The 17,699-nt window shown below is 31.2% G+C and overlaps 1 protein-coding gene across 1 annotated transcript in view; it reads left to right on the forward strand.

The window, feature by feature from the left end:
- The window catches only part of LOC131846306 (ETS-related transcription factor Elf-4-like), a 47,264-nt gene extending 35,093 nt beyond the window's left edge, over positions 1-12,171 (forward strand). Inside the window, exon 2 of the mRNA XM_059195574.1 lies at positions 11,695-12,171. Coding sequence (XP_059051557.1) covers positions 11,695-11,935 — 241 coding nt within the window. The 3' untranslated portion in view covers positions 11,936-12,171. The remainder of the gene's footprint in view (positions 1-11,694) is intronic.
- The last annotated feature ends 5,528 nt before the right edge of the window (positions 12,172-17,699 follow it).

A 17,699-nucleotide genomic window follows, 5' to 3' on the forward strand; every position in this document is an offset into this window, starting at 1 on the left:
AATAAAGATTAATTTTGAGCATTTAGCTACTTATATTTTAAAGTTGAATTCCATGCGGACGAAGTCGCGGGTGCAGCTAGTCATCCATAAAAAAAAATAGTCCAATACTTAGTAGAATAACTAATGGAATGACAAATTTGTGAAATAGTTCGTATTAGTCATTTTGTTTTTATGCAGGAAAAAAACAGAGTCGAGGCCGCGGGCATTCCCTTCTACTAGTTACATATATTATGTACTAGCTATACACGTGACTTCGTCCGCGTGGAATTTAACTTTATTATTCTGAAATAAAAGTTACTCCTTATTATATCAGCTACCTCCCAAAAAAGTCCTATCAAAATCGGTCCAGCCATTTCAGAGTTTAGCCGGAACAAACAAACAGACAGACAGATAGACAAAAACTGTAAAAAATGTTATTTTGGCGTATGTACCGAATTTATATTCATATGCATGTAGTAAAAAACGGTTATTTCAAGAATACAAACAGACACTCCAATTTTATTTATACGTATAGATGGTTAAAATAGCGAATTCTTTTCAACGATTACATCCACACACCTCGTTGAGATTCACAAACTGTCTTAATTTTATTAACATTGTATTAATTATAAATTACATATATACATAAACAAAATCGGATGCTAATCTTGTATCAATACTAATTTGTGTCAAATAATAATTACGTTACAAACCACAAATGACCTTCGCTTCTCACAAAATCGACTAAAACATTGTCTGTACGTATAGGTCATTGATATAACAAACAACTAAATAAATGTATATATAAACAGTAATACATACATCCAGACAGTTCTAATGATGTGTTTTCGCGTTGCTGTTAATAGAGATGTAAAATAAAATGTTTAACATACATAACTTTAAACAATGCTAATTTTAAGACAATAATATATATATAACCACTTTATGTATCCACTCATATTACGCTACAAGCTGTTCCGGCGACTTCGTCCGCGTGGAATTTAACTGAATTTTTCTTGAAAATACGGTACATATACCAAAATAACATATTTTACAATTTTTGTCTGTCTATCTGTCTGTTTGTTCCGGTTAATCTCTGAAATGGCTGGACCGATTTTGACAGGACTTTTTTTGACAGGCAGCTGATGTAATAAGGAGTAACTTAGGCTTATTTTAGACAAATAAAGTTAAACTCCACGCGGACCAAGTCGCGGGAACAGCTAGTCATCCATAAAAAAACATTGGTTAACCCCATTGATCAAATAACAAATGCAACTGAAATGCAAATACTTCATTACTTATGCGCAGATATACTCATAATAAGTAAGATGGTGTTACTTTATGCATATTAAAATCGTTTTACGAGATTCACGGATCAGCGGTGCAGTCCCGCAAAACAGGTATGAACGCAAAAAAGAGGTCACAGAAACGAAACTTGTTTACGAAACAGCATCAGGTTTTGCGAATTTCGGAGGTGGAGTAACAGGTTTACACATATGTACGTACAACAAAATTATTTGATATACAATATTAAGCTGGTACACACGGTAGATGTAGAATATGACAAATAATTTGTTGTCAATAACTCGAATTGTTTAGGCTTCCATCAAATTTGAGTGATTTATAAAAATTGTTTATAATTTTGGTCAATTATTACTTAATACATTTAAATTATTTTGTTTAATTCCACTACCATTAGCATGTGTGAGACCAGAAATATTCAGTGCGGAAATCTAACCATCACTACTAAAAGCATTACTTTCTCTATTGGTGATCAAATTCCGACCGTTATTGATTCTACATCCATATTGCGACAGGAGTTTCGCCTCTGAACAAGACATCATCAGCTATTGACTAGAGTTCAGATATAGCTTGGAAGCCTAGTTGACCAAACTGCGACATAAAAGTAACAACTTCGATAAAGAATCTAGTAAATTAGTTATATGTATATTAATCGAATGATACTAAGTTGATTACAATTAATCGGTCATTACAAATCAATGACACAAGATGATATGGTATAATAATCATTAATATTATCATAACGAGACCTAAACGACATTTATACGCAGTTACTATATTACATTGTAATGTATATCGAACAAAAAACTATATTATCTAAACAATATAATCAGCAGCTGGCAATATTTTGGCCTTGTTAGTTTACATGATGATTTTTTCTCTCAAAGCTTCTGACAGATTTTTTTGTATATTCGTAGATGGTATATGATGAGAAGTTTGACCGTCCTTGGATTATTGAGTATTCAATTTGTAAGATAGAGATTGAAACAGTCACATTGCTTTGTTACTTTGCTTATATCTGCTCCATTTTCTTGTCTTCCTTCATTTATTACTTCTATTTTATGAAATAGTTTAATGTTTGCTCCTTCATTGTAATTTATATGCACAGAATACAAATTGTATTTTAATGTAGTACTTATTCCTTTAATTTTATTATATTTTATAAAGTTGAAAGGAGTATGATTGTGTGAATCGAGGCTAAGTATGCAAAATGCGTCAACCAAGGTTCAAGCAACTTGCGGATCGGAATACAAACAAGTTTTGGGACAGTGTTTTGACATTATACCTAAGTCATATGAATATGTGTTTGGGTATGTCAAAGATAAACAAAGACGAGTTATCAATGCTCAAAATGAATGCGTCCGTAATGTGCACTTTAATATCAATAGTAATGAAACATAATATTACACACTTAAATGAGAAATGTATATAAATATTCAGAGCCGCAAATAAATGTCTTACAACTGTATAGTTGTAGTATTAATATGTGTCTACTGTTTGTAAATGTATTGTAATTAAAAAATTTTTTATGAATTCCTATTAGACAATTGAAAATCAATAGGTTTCTGTTTTCATTTATTTCATAGTACCACTACATATAAAAAAAATTGTTACGAAGCGGAATGTTAATAAAAACATTGAGTTTAATCTGGTGGAAGTAAATTTACATATAACAATTTTTATGTGATGAACTTTATAGTTCAAACATTCATATTAGTATCTTTTATTACCTGTTATTATAGACGACCTCCGTGGCCTAGCGGTCTTGCACACCGCTTTACGTCCGATGATCGCGGGTTCGATTTCTCGCACGGCACAAACATTTCTATTCATGAGTATGATTGTTTGTATCGGTCTGGGTGTTTTCTATGTACAATTAATATTTACGAAAAAAAATTATCTATGTACTTGTATCAGTTATCTAGTACCCGTAACACAAGCTTTAGTTAGCTTAACTTGGGACTAGATGGCGCTGTGTGAATTGTCCTGAGATTATTATTATTATTCTTCTCTCTATCGTCTCATTCTCTCATCCTTTGCTGGTTTTTTTTTTATTATTATTATTGTTATAATTGTCCAGATGACAAAAGATTAAAATTTCATGATAAATCATTACAGACGTTCGTTTCTTGTATCGCTTAAGGATACGTGGTTTAAAAATGCGAGAGTTCAAGGGCGATTCGATTCCGATTGATTGAAATCGAAATTAAGTTTATGTTCTTTTTTTCGCATTCCAAATTAAAAGTACTGGTTTGCGAAATTGCATTGCAATTATTATTATATTCAAACCTTTTCCTGGATACTCTGTTGATTTTGCAAAATTGATGTTTGGGCTTGATTCTAAGTTGTTATCGTAAATATTAAGATTGGTTTCGTTGGACGATAAATAATTTTATTTAATAATTGAATTAATTGATAATTTATTATAATGCGATTTCATTTTGTTCTAATTATTTGCTTCGGTCATTAAACTTGGTTGGTCATTTGTATTCATGAGTATGATTGTTTGTATCGGTCTGGGTGTTTTCTAAGTATAATATGTATGTATTTACAAAAAAACAATATCTATGTACATGTATCAGTTATCTAGTACCCATAACACAAACGTAAGCTAGCATAACTTTAGCTACATTGTGTGAATTGTCCTAAGATTATTATTATTATTACTATCGTTATTTTTTCGTTTTAAATTCAGTTGGTTCAATATTAGAAGTTATAATTGTATATTAATTGTAGCTACTAACATTAAATCATACACGTTGTATGAGATTCATTTGTATACATTTTTTAAATTAGTATTTTCCTAATATTCAATTGTTTCATTGCATATAGATAGATTATAGATAGATAGATAGAGAGATATATCGTTTATTTGTTTGTTACTAATCACACACAACATGTTCATAAGAATAGACAGTACATAATACAACATAAGATTTATAAAATTGTGTTATTATGTGTGATCTGTAGCAATACAAAAAGGTCGAAGCTCGGCGTTGAACATTGTTCAGGGAACAAAACACTGATTTTCAGCTTTAACCCATTTGAGGGTACGTGAAAATAATAATTAAAATAAAAAGAGCAATATTACTGGTGACTGTGTGTGCGGTGTGTGTATAATTTATTACTAACTATTTAACTACGGAATTTGACTTTATTTTTCTGAAATAAAAGTAGCCTAAGTTACTCCTTATTACATCAGCTACCTTCCAAAAAGAGTCCCATCAAAATCGGTCCAACCATTTAAGAGATTAGCCGGAACAAACAGACAGACAGGAAAAATTGTAAAAAATCTTATTTTGATGTACCGTATTTATATTCATATGCATGTAGTAGAAAACGGTTATTTCAATATTACAAACAGACACTCCAATTTTATTTATATGTATAGATTTAGTAAGTCATGATCTGAACAAAATATTTTCATACCTTGTTTTCATTACATTTTTACAGTGCCTAAGATAATGGTTCGTATTTAAATCAGTGGTTCTCCGTGGCCTTTGTAAACCTGCCGGTCTTGGTCGCTTCGGCCTCTTGGTCATCATCGCTAATTGCTATGGTTGACCGAGACCCGTCTCAGACTAGCAGATTTACATTGATTTAATTGAATCCACATGCTGCACCAACCATAAGACACGTTTAATTTTTTTCTGATACAGTTATTATATTATAATTATCTATTACTGTAATAATTACAGTAATTATACAAGATTTAACAAGGAAGACGCCGCGTATGAGTTCTACTTTACCAAGGTTTAAGTTATACCTATAGGTAGTAAACGTTATAGCAAAGCCCTTGAAATATCCGATCAATAGAAATATAAGTAATCGTCATTCAAATAAACTTAATATGACCACTTTTGAATAGTCATATTTTTTCGGAATCACTCAATCCGAACGCAGACTCATCACAAGAAGAATGAAAAAGAAACTTGCGTGGTGCTCTTTTAAATATATGTTGTCAAGAATTACATTTTTAAGATTTGTGTGAATACAAACAGCTCAATTGAATTCGGTCGATAAATGCAAATAATTAAGTATAATTTTTCTTATGATGAAGTTACGTTCTGAATCAGCGGTAGAATCAAAAGTGCTTATAATAAGTTTATTTGAATCAAGATTATTTATATTTCTCTCACCATTTCTTGACACATACAACTATATCTGGATAAATATAATTGTATGTTGCATTATTTCGTAATTATTCTTAATGCACATTATTTAATTAGCGCTAAGTGAAAATGCGTTTAAAGTTATAAATATAGATCGTTGGCGATTGACGTCATTGTTCACTAATTGATCTTTTGTTCAGTTCAATTTATTACAACCGTTTAAACTATACAATTATACGATACTGTGGATAGTTGTAAATAAAGCTAGGAATATCATTTGCCGGGTATGAAATGAAAATTACTAGTATCTAGGTTTATTGACAGTGTCTAACGTTACAACCATTTTTTACTTGAAAATTCAGTTAGTGGAAACCTAACACCGAAATACAATTAGCAAATACGTAAAGTTAAAAAGATTGATGTCAATAATGAACCATTAACATTAAGCCATGTATGTACATGTATGTTAATTTTTAGACCTAACAAAGGGAGATTTTGTATAAAGTAATTTTGTTGAAGCATCTATCTCCTCTGATTCTTCTGCAAACAACTGCCTTTGTATGCTGTATTCTGATTCGATGGATCAGATACGACAGTGAAATTACAGAGTATAGGACCGAGGGATAACAATACAGTTTTAGGAAATGGTAAAACAAAAATTGAGGCGTTACTTGACGACGAGATGGTCGTGGTTGATGGTAATAGCGAGTTACCAAACAAGCAGATTTGTTGCCAATTTGTTTTGCATCGTAGTTGCATAAATAAACATTTGTTGGACGTTCTTAACGCTGTTCATATATGTAGATGATGTGAAATGAACCATCAGTTTATGTCATTCCTCTTACATGGAACAAGACTTTCCACTACACACCTGACCTGCCGATTCCTGTCACGTAGGGTCGTCACAGATCCTTGGCCCAACTGATGCAGCGATACGCGGCAAGGCCACGCACCGGCCTCATACGCGCAGAGCATCCAAATTCATGAATCATTTTGTAGTTCATTTGCAAGGTTAATGTTATTACATTGTCAACTGAATGACGTTGGCAGTTCAAAGGTTAATTTGCGCTACGGTGCTTTGAATCGATTTTTTTCATTTATGTAGAGTTTTGTTATTTTTATATAATTTCTAACATCGCTTCTGATTGAATTCATCATCGCGGCATCGCTCAGACTATTTCCTTAATTGGGGTCAGCTCTTCTGATACTTTTACGTCACTCTTAGCGTCATCTCTGGTGTTAAGCCCATCGTCAAAAGATTAGCTGCTAGATGGTTTGTTCCTAGGTATTGGGCGCCCTTCTTCCTGCTTGCCTTCGACACTGGCCATCACTTGTCTGGACACGGTCTTTATTCAGCAGCATCACGTGTCCATACCAACAGAAACAACTTTCTCGTATTTTATGCTGTAGGTTCTGAGAGACATATAAAAGATTTTGATTTTATGACTTATTTATATGGTTACAGTAAAAGTAAAAAGGAACTTTCAATATAAAACTTAAGCTACCATATTATTAGCCAAAAGAGTGTACAAAAGTTATCGGAAGCATAAAAAATAATTTCTACTAACGATGCACTGAACGATCCATTGAAAACTGTGTGGCAATCTGTCAGGATGTCCAATGACGAGCCATTGCTGGAAAAACTATAATTATAGACACCGAAGAAAAAACAACAGCAGACACGCCAACTATTGCCAATGCCAATGTCGGAGCGAGACTTTTTATGGCGATAAGTAAACGCAAACACGTTATTTGTCTATATCATCTAAGTAGCCTAGCATCTCAATGCCGGCCGCTCATTATATGAATGTAAATGAAACCTAGAAAATAATGACTAGAAAATTAATAGTCCATAAAGCAATATTATGGGAAGACTAAAATAAGAAAGAAAAATTTTTAAATATTAGACTTATAATTGAAATGTTTCTATTAACATATATAACAAAAATCTATTAACGGAAACGATCGTCAGCTACTTTGCGTCACTGAATATATCTAATACAAAAATATGAAATTTTAGTTACAATAAAAAAGTAAAAAACACTTTTTTTACTTTCACACATTTGGAATACCAACCATATAATTTAATTTAAAACAACTACAACAATAACTGTAAATCATAACTATTTATTACATTGCAACGTAAACACTGAGTGAAAACCAGTGAATATATTTTTGACAATTGTATAAAATTAACTTGTGTAAAATATTGAAGGTGTAAACAAAACAGAATTCAAATTCGTTACAATAATACATTTATGTGACAAACAAAGAGAATCTACAGCTTGTGAAAGAGATCATCATAATAGGTTTAGTAAAGTAAACAAAGATTTATTTGGTGTAATTGTTCTTTAAAATAACTAATATTATAAACGCGTAGGTTTGTGATAATGAATGGATAGATGAGATAGAGATGGATGGATGTTTCTTACTTTTTCACGCAAAAACTACTATTACGGATTTTGATGAAACTATACAGTTAGCTTATACAACAGAATTACATGAAGGTTATAAACTTCACGCGGATAAAACCGCCGACACAGCTAGTACACCATAATCAATCTACAATTATAATAAAATTTCTTTATCTATTGCATTGATTTCAGACCGCATTTTTTCTAAATGAGTAACATTACATGCCGCATTTGTAGATATGAAATGTTTATCCATAAAAACAATTCCACGACATGTATAGCAATCTGCAAACAAATATATTTTATTATTATAGTCGTAATATCTATTGGTAGATATTGAATTGCACATATTTATGACCACTGATTGCTATAACCATTTCTCGGTCACATGTAGGCGTGAATGGTGGTGGTGAACACAATGTGTTTGTCACTAAGGCAGGATTTCACCAATCATAGTATAAACACGTTCAAGGAAACGGAGTTCAGCGTAAACTCGAAGAAAACAACGACGTTGATCTCGTTTTACTGTAAATGGAATTCAGCATTGTTATAGAGATCGCGTTTACCAAAATGAAGTTTAGATTTTCATTCGTTCAGTGTTACACGCTCATAAAATAATATTTGGTGTAATGGGTAATTTAACTAAAATAATTGTAATTCAATTATGTGATAATTAGGTTAAGTTTTTTAGCTTTTAATTTAATAAGTACCGTCGATTACAAAATATATAACAACAACCTTTACCTATAAACAAGGTAAAACATTATTTTACTGAGGATATTTTATACACTACTGGCAATTTTTTTTTATTCCCAATATTGTCAAAATTTGATTGATGACTGTTTGACAACTGACTGCTTTAAATACATTTAAAGAGTCAACCGTAGGAAATCGGGCGTTCAGAATTCATAAACGTGTTTATCGAAATTTGTACTGGTGAAATGCAAAACGCGTTTAAACTTTTTAATGGCGTTCAGTTCGAACTAAACGCGATCAGTGTCGTTGGTAAAATCCGACCTAAGTATATTGCTGTCTGTTGTCCGTGCATGCATCTTTAGATCTCGTCTCACGTTTGCTGCACCGATAATGACACCAACAAGAAATCCTTGACTCCGATCACAATTATCTGGACATTTTGCATCAGAACTTGACACCGTTGCGCCGCACACTAGCGTATGTTTGTCTGTACATGTTGTTGCTTCCATAAACGCTGAGAATTCATTTAATGAGCAGTAAATTACATGTGTATCTATATTATTATTAATTCCAGTTGAACTTGACTTGATTAACATGTATTCATCGATAAAAGTTATGTAACACGCGGTGTCCTTTACGATACATTCTTTATGTACGGAAGCAACGGTTCTAGTTGTTTTGCATATATAAATTGTATGTTATTTCATTTAATCTATTAATCCAGCCATGGATATAGCAGTCCTATCATTACATAGTATAAAACAAAGTCGCTGTCGCTGTCTGTCCGTCTCTATGTATGCTTAAATCTTTAAAACAAGCAACGGATTTTGAAGTGGCTTTTTTTAATAGATAGATTGATTCAAGAGGAAGTTTATATGTATACATGTACACCCGTGCGTAGCCGGGGCGAGTAGCCAGTTTACCATATGATTGGTTTAATATGTAGGTTGGTTATTCTGTTTGTGTGATAGATACAATATTTGATTATAATCATGAGCCTACTGTTTATCTATACATCTATACATATAAATAAAATTGGAGTGTCTGTTTGTAATATTAAAATAACTGTTTTTACCACATGCATACGAATATAAATACGATAGATACACCAAAATAATTTTTTTTACAATTTTTGTCTGTCTGTTTCTTTGTTTGTTCCGTCTAATCTCTGAACTCAGAACTCAGGACAGATTTTGACGGGACTTTTATTAGCAGGTAGCTAATGTAATAAGGAGTAACTTAGGGTACTTTATTTTAGAAAAATAAAGGTTAACTCCACGCGGACGAAGTCTGAAAATGTATTGAAATAAACTTTGGTATTTAGTGTAAATTATCATATTAATAATGATAGTATTATAAATAACTAATAATTAATAACACTATGACTAAATATTTACTAATTTCTTATCATCAAGATATTTAATAAAAACAATGAAATTTATATAGGTACCTTCTATTTACACTGTGTCCTCAGTAGTCTAGCGGATTATCACACTGCTTCACTTCCGATAGTCGCGGGTTCGATTCTGTCTGTCTTTCGCGCTTTCACACCAAAACTACAGAACCGATTTGAATGAAATTCGGTACACAGATAGTCTAGACCCTGAGAAAGGACATAGGCTATGTTTTTATTGCGAAATATGGGTTGTAAGGTGGTTGAAAGGGGACATGAAAGAATGTATGGAAGTATCGTTATTTTTAAAGCTAGAAGCTTGAAACCTATTTTGTAGGCTGTTGATTAAATATAATTAAATATGACAGTCAAAGTTTGTAAAGATCTTACCGTTAAGGGAGTAAAATAAAATAAAGGATGAAAGTATATATGGAAATTCGTCATTTTTTGAAGCTTTTTTCTTTTGCATTTTATAATTAGCCTAAATAATTAAAAATGTTATCCAAATAGTAGAAATTAATGAAAATAGAGAGAGCTTGTAGAGACGTTTATTATAGCACAGCGCATTGACAGAAGTGTTATAAAAATAATAAAATGTATAAAAATAAATAAATAAACTGGCAGTTTTTATATTCGTTTATCCATATTTTAAATATGGATAAATGAATATAAAAACTGCCAGTGACTCTCATTGTAGGTCCAACACAAACTCACTACATTACACTCAGCTAGTTATTACACATTTTAAAATAATTTGAACATTACGAAAATATGACGCCGTATATTTTACATTCAAACAATTCCGCTGAATTAAACTCGCTTTTGATATTAACAATAAGTATATATTCAATACCTAGAGCTATATACACTATAATCAAACTGTACTACTTTATGTCCATTTTTCATAATAAAGCTTTTAACTACAAAGGATTATTGACTCATTTTATTGTACTGTTGTTCATGATAAAAAACTGGAATAAATTGGTAATCTTAGACTTACTCATGATTGAGTCAGAATGAAAGCTAACCACAGAAACACATAGTCTGTTTACATATTATTAGGCACTAGCTGTATACGCGACTTCATACGCGTGGAATTTATTTTTTTTTTAAATAAATCTAGCCTAAGTTACTCCTTATTACATCAGCTACCAGCCAAAAAAAGTCCCGTCAAAATCGGTCCAGCCATTTCAGAGATTACCCGGAACAAACAGAAATGCAGACAAAAATTGGAAAAAATGTTATTTTGGTGTATGTACCATATTTATATTCATATGCATGTAGTTACAAACGTTTATTTCGATGTTACAAACAGACACTCTAATTTTATTTATATGCATAGATTGGGAACCAAATTAGTCTCGGGCAGACCTGTTTCAAAAATGCTTCATCCGTCGTACACTTAGATTGTGGAATGAACTGTCGAGGTTTTCTCTAGAGACTACAGGATGCGGTTTTTCAGGAAAGGTATATTAAGGTTTCTTAAATGGGCAACGCGTTTGTGACATCCTTAGTGCTTTTTTTATGGATAATGGAATGCCCTTGCCAGCGCTTATGGTTTAGGCTGACGGAACACCAGTGGAATACGATGAAATGAGCACGAAGTCAGGTCGGTTAGCCCATCTTTGCAAATGGCAATTTACTGGGGGAACCGCGTGGAGATCAAACTGACATGATAAATCATCATCAAGTGTCCAATAGCTATGGCAACTGTTCACCATTAGGCCATATCCTTAATTGCCACCAATGTAGCATAAAAACGGGAAAAAATTCTAATTTTGAACATTTTCTATTTCAGGTTCGTGAAACCCGACGAGGTGGCGAAGCTGTGGGGACAGATGAAGCAGAACGACAATATGACGTTCGAGAAGTTCAGCAGAGCCATGAGGTACCACTATAGGCAGTCGGTGCTGGTGTCAGTGCCGACCGCCCGCCTGGTCTACCAATTCGGCCACAAAGGACCCGACATAAACACCCCAAATCCTAATTTCGTCAAAGTGAAAACAGAATCAGACGCCTCCGAAGTAACGTACTCCTAGTTTAAATTTAAGTCCTTAGGTTAGAGATAAATTGTTATAAACCGATGCTCAGTGGATTTGTAAACGAGATGTCAAATTATGGGTAATGTAAGATGCCCTTTATTACGGGCTGGAGAGCTCTTCAATTCATCAAAATCTCAAATTTGCCAATGGTGATGTCGTTACAAAATCAGAGCCAGAGGAAATGGTTGTTAAGTTACTCAGATCCAAATGTAAGTGTTAGGTAAAGAACAAAATTGAAGAGTTCCTTGTGAAAAATGCTCTTAGATACGCTAGATTTTTTCGAAATTTTAAAAATATTACGGGCTTCCCTCCTTTAGAGTACAATTTAGCCCTTTTCAATTTACAGAATTAACAGTGGCTAGCTTTTGAATAAGAAACAGAAAATATTATAAGTACATTATTCCATATTTAATGGTACAATATTAACATTGGCCTTTGAACAAGTTATCAACACACATCTGATTTTCAATAATCAGCGTCATCTAAGAGTGTGTAATGATGATGAGATGATTAAACTAGTTGTTTAAGCTATATTTGAAACGGTTATTGATTAGATAGGTGTTTCCAGAAATGTTATGGATGTGATTAGTTCATATAGGCTCAATGTGACTTGACATAGTCCCCACGGTTACGATATAAGTGTACGTTGGTATAAATTGTTGAGTGGTGGATTCTCCGTCAATTAATGGTTGTAAACCCTTGTTGAAGTGTCCATATTATTTTTTTAAGTGATTTTTATGTATTTTTACGACTGCTTTAGTGTCGGCGTCATTCGCGCGGTCGCACAAAATGTCGTTCGTGACTACAAATTTTTGATAAAGTATTTTAATGTTTTGACAATTGTTACCATTATTGAGAGTGAATAGTTGAATAGATATTTTAAACATTCCGTTTTAATTTATAATAGTTCTCGTAAGTTAATCATTAGTTTCCAGTTTCACAATATTAGACTAGTTAATGTTGCCATATGTATTAATATTCGTTAAATGTACTTAAAAGTCGAATTTCTTCACTGTTACATCATCATTTCTCATATAATTCTCGAGGTTAGCTGTAAGAGTGCGAGTCCGATGTATTTTATTGAATTTTACAAACATCTCAGTGTTAGAAATAATATGAAGTGTATAATAATTGGCGCAACGGTGCAATAAAATGAACGGGACGAAGGAAAGATCTGCAGGCCAAAGATTAGTTGTGACGAAAATGTTGTTTTTAATTAAGTTTTATAATATCTACAATAAAGACATAATAATTTTGACAATTTTAATATAAATTTAGGAATAAGTTCGCGACTCTCAGGCAATTGCTGTGATGTAAGATAAAGATGAATCATTTCATTTCTGTATATAGAAACTGTATTCTGTTAGTTGACACAATAATTATTTTGTTAATGATATTCGATTTTCTATAACTAATATACATCGTTAATTTAATTATATCTAATGACATCGCATCAGTGTACATAAATTATAACAAATTATTAACGAAGTTTACAATTTTGCAAATATTTTAAGTTTGTTTTTATATAATATAACAATTTTGCTCAATACATCAAAGCTTGACGTCAATAGATAGGTTATAATAATTGAATGTTGAAAAATAAATTAGTAACTTAATTTATTTAGATGGTCTCGGTGGTCTACTGGTTTAGCACACCGCCTTCAATTACTGCGGGTTCGATACCTCGCACAGTACAACATTTGTATCCATGATTGTTTGATTGTTTGTATCGGGTATTTTATATATATCGATGTATATTATATATGTATTAACAAAAACTATAGTATTTCTATCAGTTGTCTAGTACCCATAACTCAAGCTTTGCTTAACTTGGGACTAGATGGCGCTGTGTGAACTTGGGTTACTATTGTTATAGTAACATCAAATAGAACCTTATCTTTCTTAATATCATAAATAAATGTTTTATTAAGTAATTTATAATGTATAAAATCACAATTATTTCCTTTTATATATTGGTAAATGTTATCTTTTTGAATTGAACAATATACTTAAATGATTTTAATAGATAGATACATTCGAAAACAAAATTTTATTTGATCAGATACTATCGTTATATTTCATTGACAAGAAACTTTTAGTACAAAACTGTGTCTTATTATACAACGATAATAAATCATTATACGTAAGTACTTATAAATACGTAAAACCTCTTTTAACGTAACATATACTGATCTAGATGTTTCCCAATTAGTGGTACGCGTACCCCCAGGGGTACCTGTTGCATCAAGGGGTACCTGCGGATATCAGTAAAACAAACATACACACTCACAAACATCACATTTATAATATTAGCGTGATTGCTACAATAAGAGGTACACAAGGTTTGAGGTCTTTTTTGAAGTGGTACGCAGTAATAACTATTTGGGAACCACTGATCTAGATAAAAGTCGAATTTTTAAATGAACTGTATTGTAATATGAACAAACTCGTTATATGTGTCATTAAATTAGTTAATATAAATTATAATCATTAAATTATTATATTTCAATGACAATATATGTAGGTTTTGTAAATTGGACGGTCCGAATTGTGTAAGACATTTGTTCGTTATATTTTCATGGTTGATTAACAATATAATTATGTACTTAAGATTATGATTTGTTTATATAAAGTCTATGTGGTACATAGACATTGAATGCAGGGATGTTATGGATATGAAATATCGGATACGGATAGGTTTCGGATATAGGAATGATTATTATACCGGATACGGGTACGGACGCGGATATAAAATTACTTCGGATTATCCGTTAGTTTCAGATTAATTTTGTAAGGAATTTTAAAAGTAAAATACAAATAGCTAATAAAATGGTTACATAACGTGTCTCAATTAGACTCCGCCCCTATCCGATATCCGAAACTTTTATTTCGGATTCGGTTACGGTTACGGAGCTCCGTAACATCCTTGATTCAAATATATGCAATTTTCATAAGAGTCATGTGACATACACACACAACTGAATATGTTTTTTTTAATAACTACTATAATTACGTACTGATAGAAAAACCGTAAAACCAATATAAAGAATATATGAAATCTGTACATATAATTGATTAGTTAAAAAAATATATAAAAAACATGTAAAAGGTCACATTTTAATTCATACTTTGGAAATGGTTTGATTTTATATTACAGTTTTTTTTAATTGTAATAATATAAAATTGATTTTTGTATATTTTTTTGTAACAGAAGTGCATTCTTAAGTTACGGTTGTATAGTTTATTTTGATTTACAAGTTATCATATTGACTGAAAATTATTCTTGGCGATAAGGTCGATGTTTTTTTATATTTTCGTAAAGATAATCAACAATCATTATTTTTTTATAAAGTTTTCTATAAAAATATATTATGTTAACGAATTCTTCAATTTTTATGGAGACGTAAATCTCTCGAATCGAATAAGGTCGATTTTCGTAAAGCCCAATCATTATTTTTTTATACAGTTTTCAATATATTATGAGCTTTATGGAGACGTAAAATTTGGAAAAATTTCAGGATCTTACCACGTGTTAATTATTTTGAGTTACCGATATTTGCATTTTTGATTGTGCTAATTTTTTATTGTGAATATTATGAAAATTGTATAATTATGACCATAAAGTTTATTTTAGTACAATTCGCTGTAACTTCTGTGACAAGAGTGTATGTTTAATGGGTGTATTTTTTTTTAATTCGTACTTTTTTGAGTAATTATTTAAGAATGTATAAGACCCTGCATGGAATTGAATGTATGAACTTATTGGGTCTATCAATATGTTGAGATTACTATGAGAGATTAGTCACTATTTGTGAAACTTGATTTCGACCGTTCAATTAACTACTCCTGTAAGGTGGATTTAGACTGTAAGATAATCTTCTTTTATTGCTCTTACACAATTTTTCTATTACATAGAAGGAGATATAGAAAAGGAAAAGATATAAAAGAAAACTTATACACATATGCTAGCAGACTCGGCCACGTGTTGCTGTGACCAACAGTTTCTTTATATATAAAAATATTTTGTAATAAAATAATATTGCGACTATAAATTGAGATGTAAGCTATCCTATCTTTCAAGTTGGATCAAATTGCACACAATGTGCAAATCAAATTTGCAATCGGTTCAGTAGTTTAGGAGTCGTGCACAAACAACGTGACACGTAATTTTTATATATAAAGATAAAATATAGTGGAGATTGTTGAATTAAAACAAAATTTTACAAAGTAAAAAAAAATTAACAAGTTAAAAATAAACAAAATTTAACAAAATAAATCAATTTATAAAAGTAAAAAAAAATGTTTACTTTCTATGAGCAACAGAAGGCTCTTAAATTTTTCTCAGCATGTTTACACACAGACCAATAAAAAAGTCAAGATGGATCAAAAAGTAACTACAACAAAAGCGAACAAATCATTGTCTAAATATGTACAATTGTGCACACATCACATTTTTTTTATTAATAATTAACTTATATCGAATACAAATGATGATGATGATGATGAATACAGTAGTTTTTTTATACATATGTGAAAAACGTCACTGAGAATAAAATATTAATTAATGATGTTAACATATTTATTATCATCGTTTTAAGAATTTTTAACTTTTTCTTACCCCCGATCATGAAAATTTAGAAAAAAAAATTGGCAGAAAATTTTTAATATTTCTTAACTTTGCTCATTATATATTCCCAAAAAAAAACTGGCAACAATATAAAATTATTTCTTACCATCCCAAGGTGGTTTTAAATAGATCGCTCTCAGCGATACGGCCGCCTCTTATTTTGTTTATATGTTCTGTCACTTCTAATTTTTATTGTTACATAAAATATAATCCATTTTCTAGATAAATAAACAATATATATATACATATATAGAATGATTAATTACTTGCAAGTTTATGAAATGCGACAGTCATTCTTTTTATTTTTTTTTAAAGTAACTATATGCTTATATTTCCATATATATATTAATTTAATGAAGTTACTATGTTATTGTATTTCGTAGCATTTGTTTCAAGTACATCCAAAAGTCTTCTTCAGGGTGAATACGGTGCATTCAAAAGTCAAAACAAAATGTTATAAACATTTTTATGCTCCATCTATACGTTTCTGTTGGTCTGTGATTTACACTAAACTATACTAAGTTGATGAATTACAATTATGCCTTAGTTCGGTCTAAATCTACCTTTAGAACAAATTGGTGTTTTATATTATAAACAGTTAATTATTAGGGAGTTTCTCGTAACTGTTTCTTTGTATATATTTGGTCATTGGAAACAAATATTGTATATTAAAATAAGTTGAATAGGAGTTTCTAGTTTCTTTTTAAGAATTTTCATTCGGTTAAGCGTGATCTGTCGTTATCCGCCGTGCAATTGAGAGTTGATTTAATTATTTCTAAATAATTATGTGACATAAGCAGAGAATATACGATTTATGAATGTGATTGGATTTTTTTCTTTTCTACTTAAACTAGTGACCCACAACCCAAGACCGAAGAATTTCAAATGAAGGAACACCCTTGTATTTTTAGGGTTGTTCTATACTATAACACGCATGTATTACATACTAGCTGTGCCCGTGATTTCACGCGCGTGAAATTTATAGCCTATGTGTTATTCTGATGTTTAAGCAACATTACTATAAAGTTTCATCTAAATCCGTTCAGTACTTTACGTGTGAAAGAGTAACAAAAGGCCATCCATACAGATGAAATGGAGATATAGAAAAGGAAAAGATATAAAAGAAAATTTATC

The sequence above is a fragment of the Achroia grisella genome, unplaced genomic scaffold (genome assembly GCF_030625045.1).
Source record: "Achroia grisella isolate CSIRO2021 unplaced genomic scaffold, CSIRO_AGI_Agris_v1 utg509, whole genome shotgun sequence".
NCBI classification, from domain to species: domain Eukaryota; kingdom Metazoa; phylum Arthropoda; class Insecta; order Lepidoptera; family Pyralidae; genus Achroia; species Achroia grisella.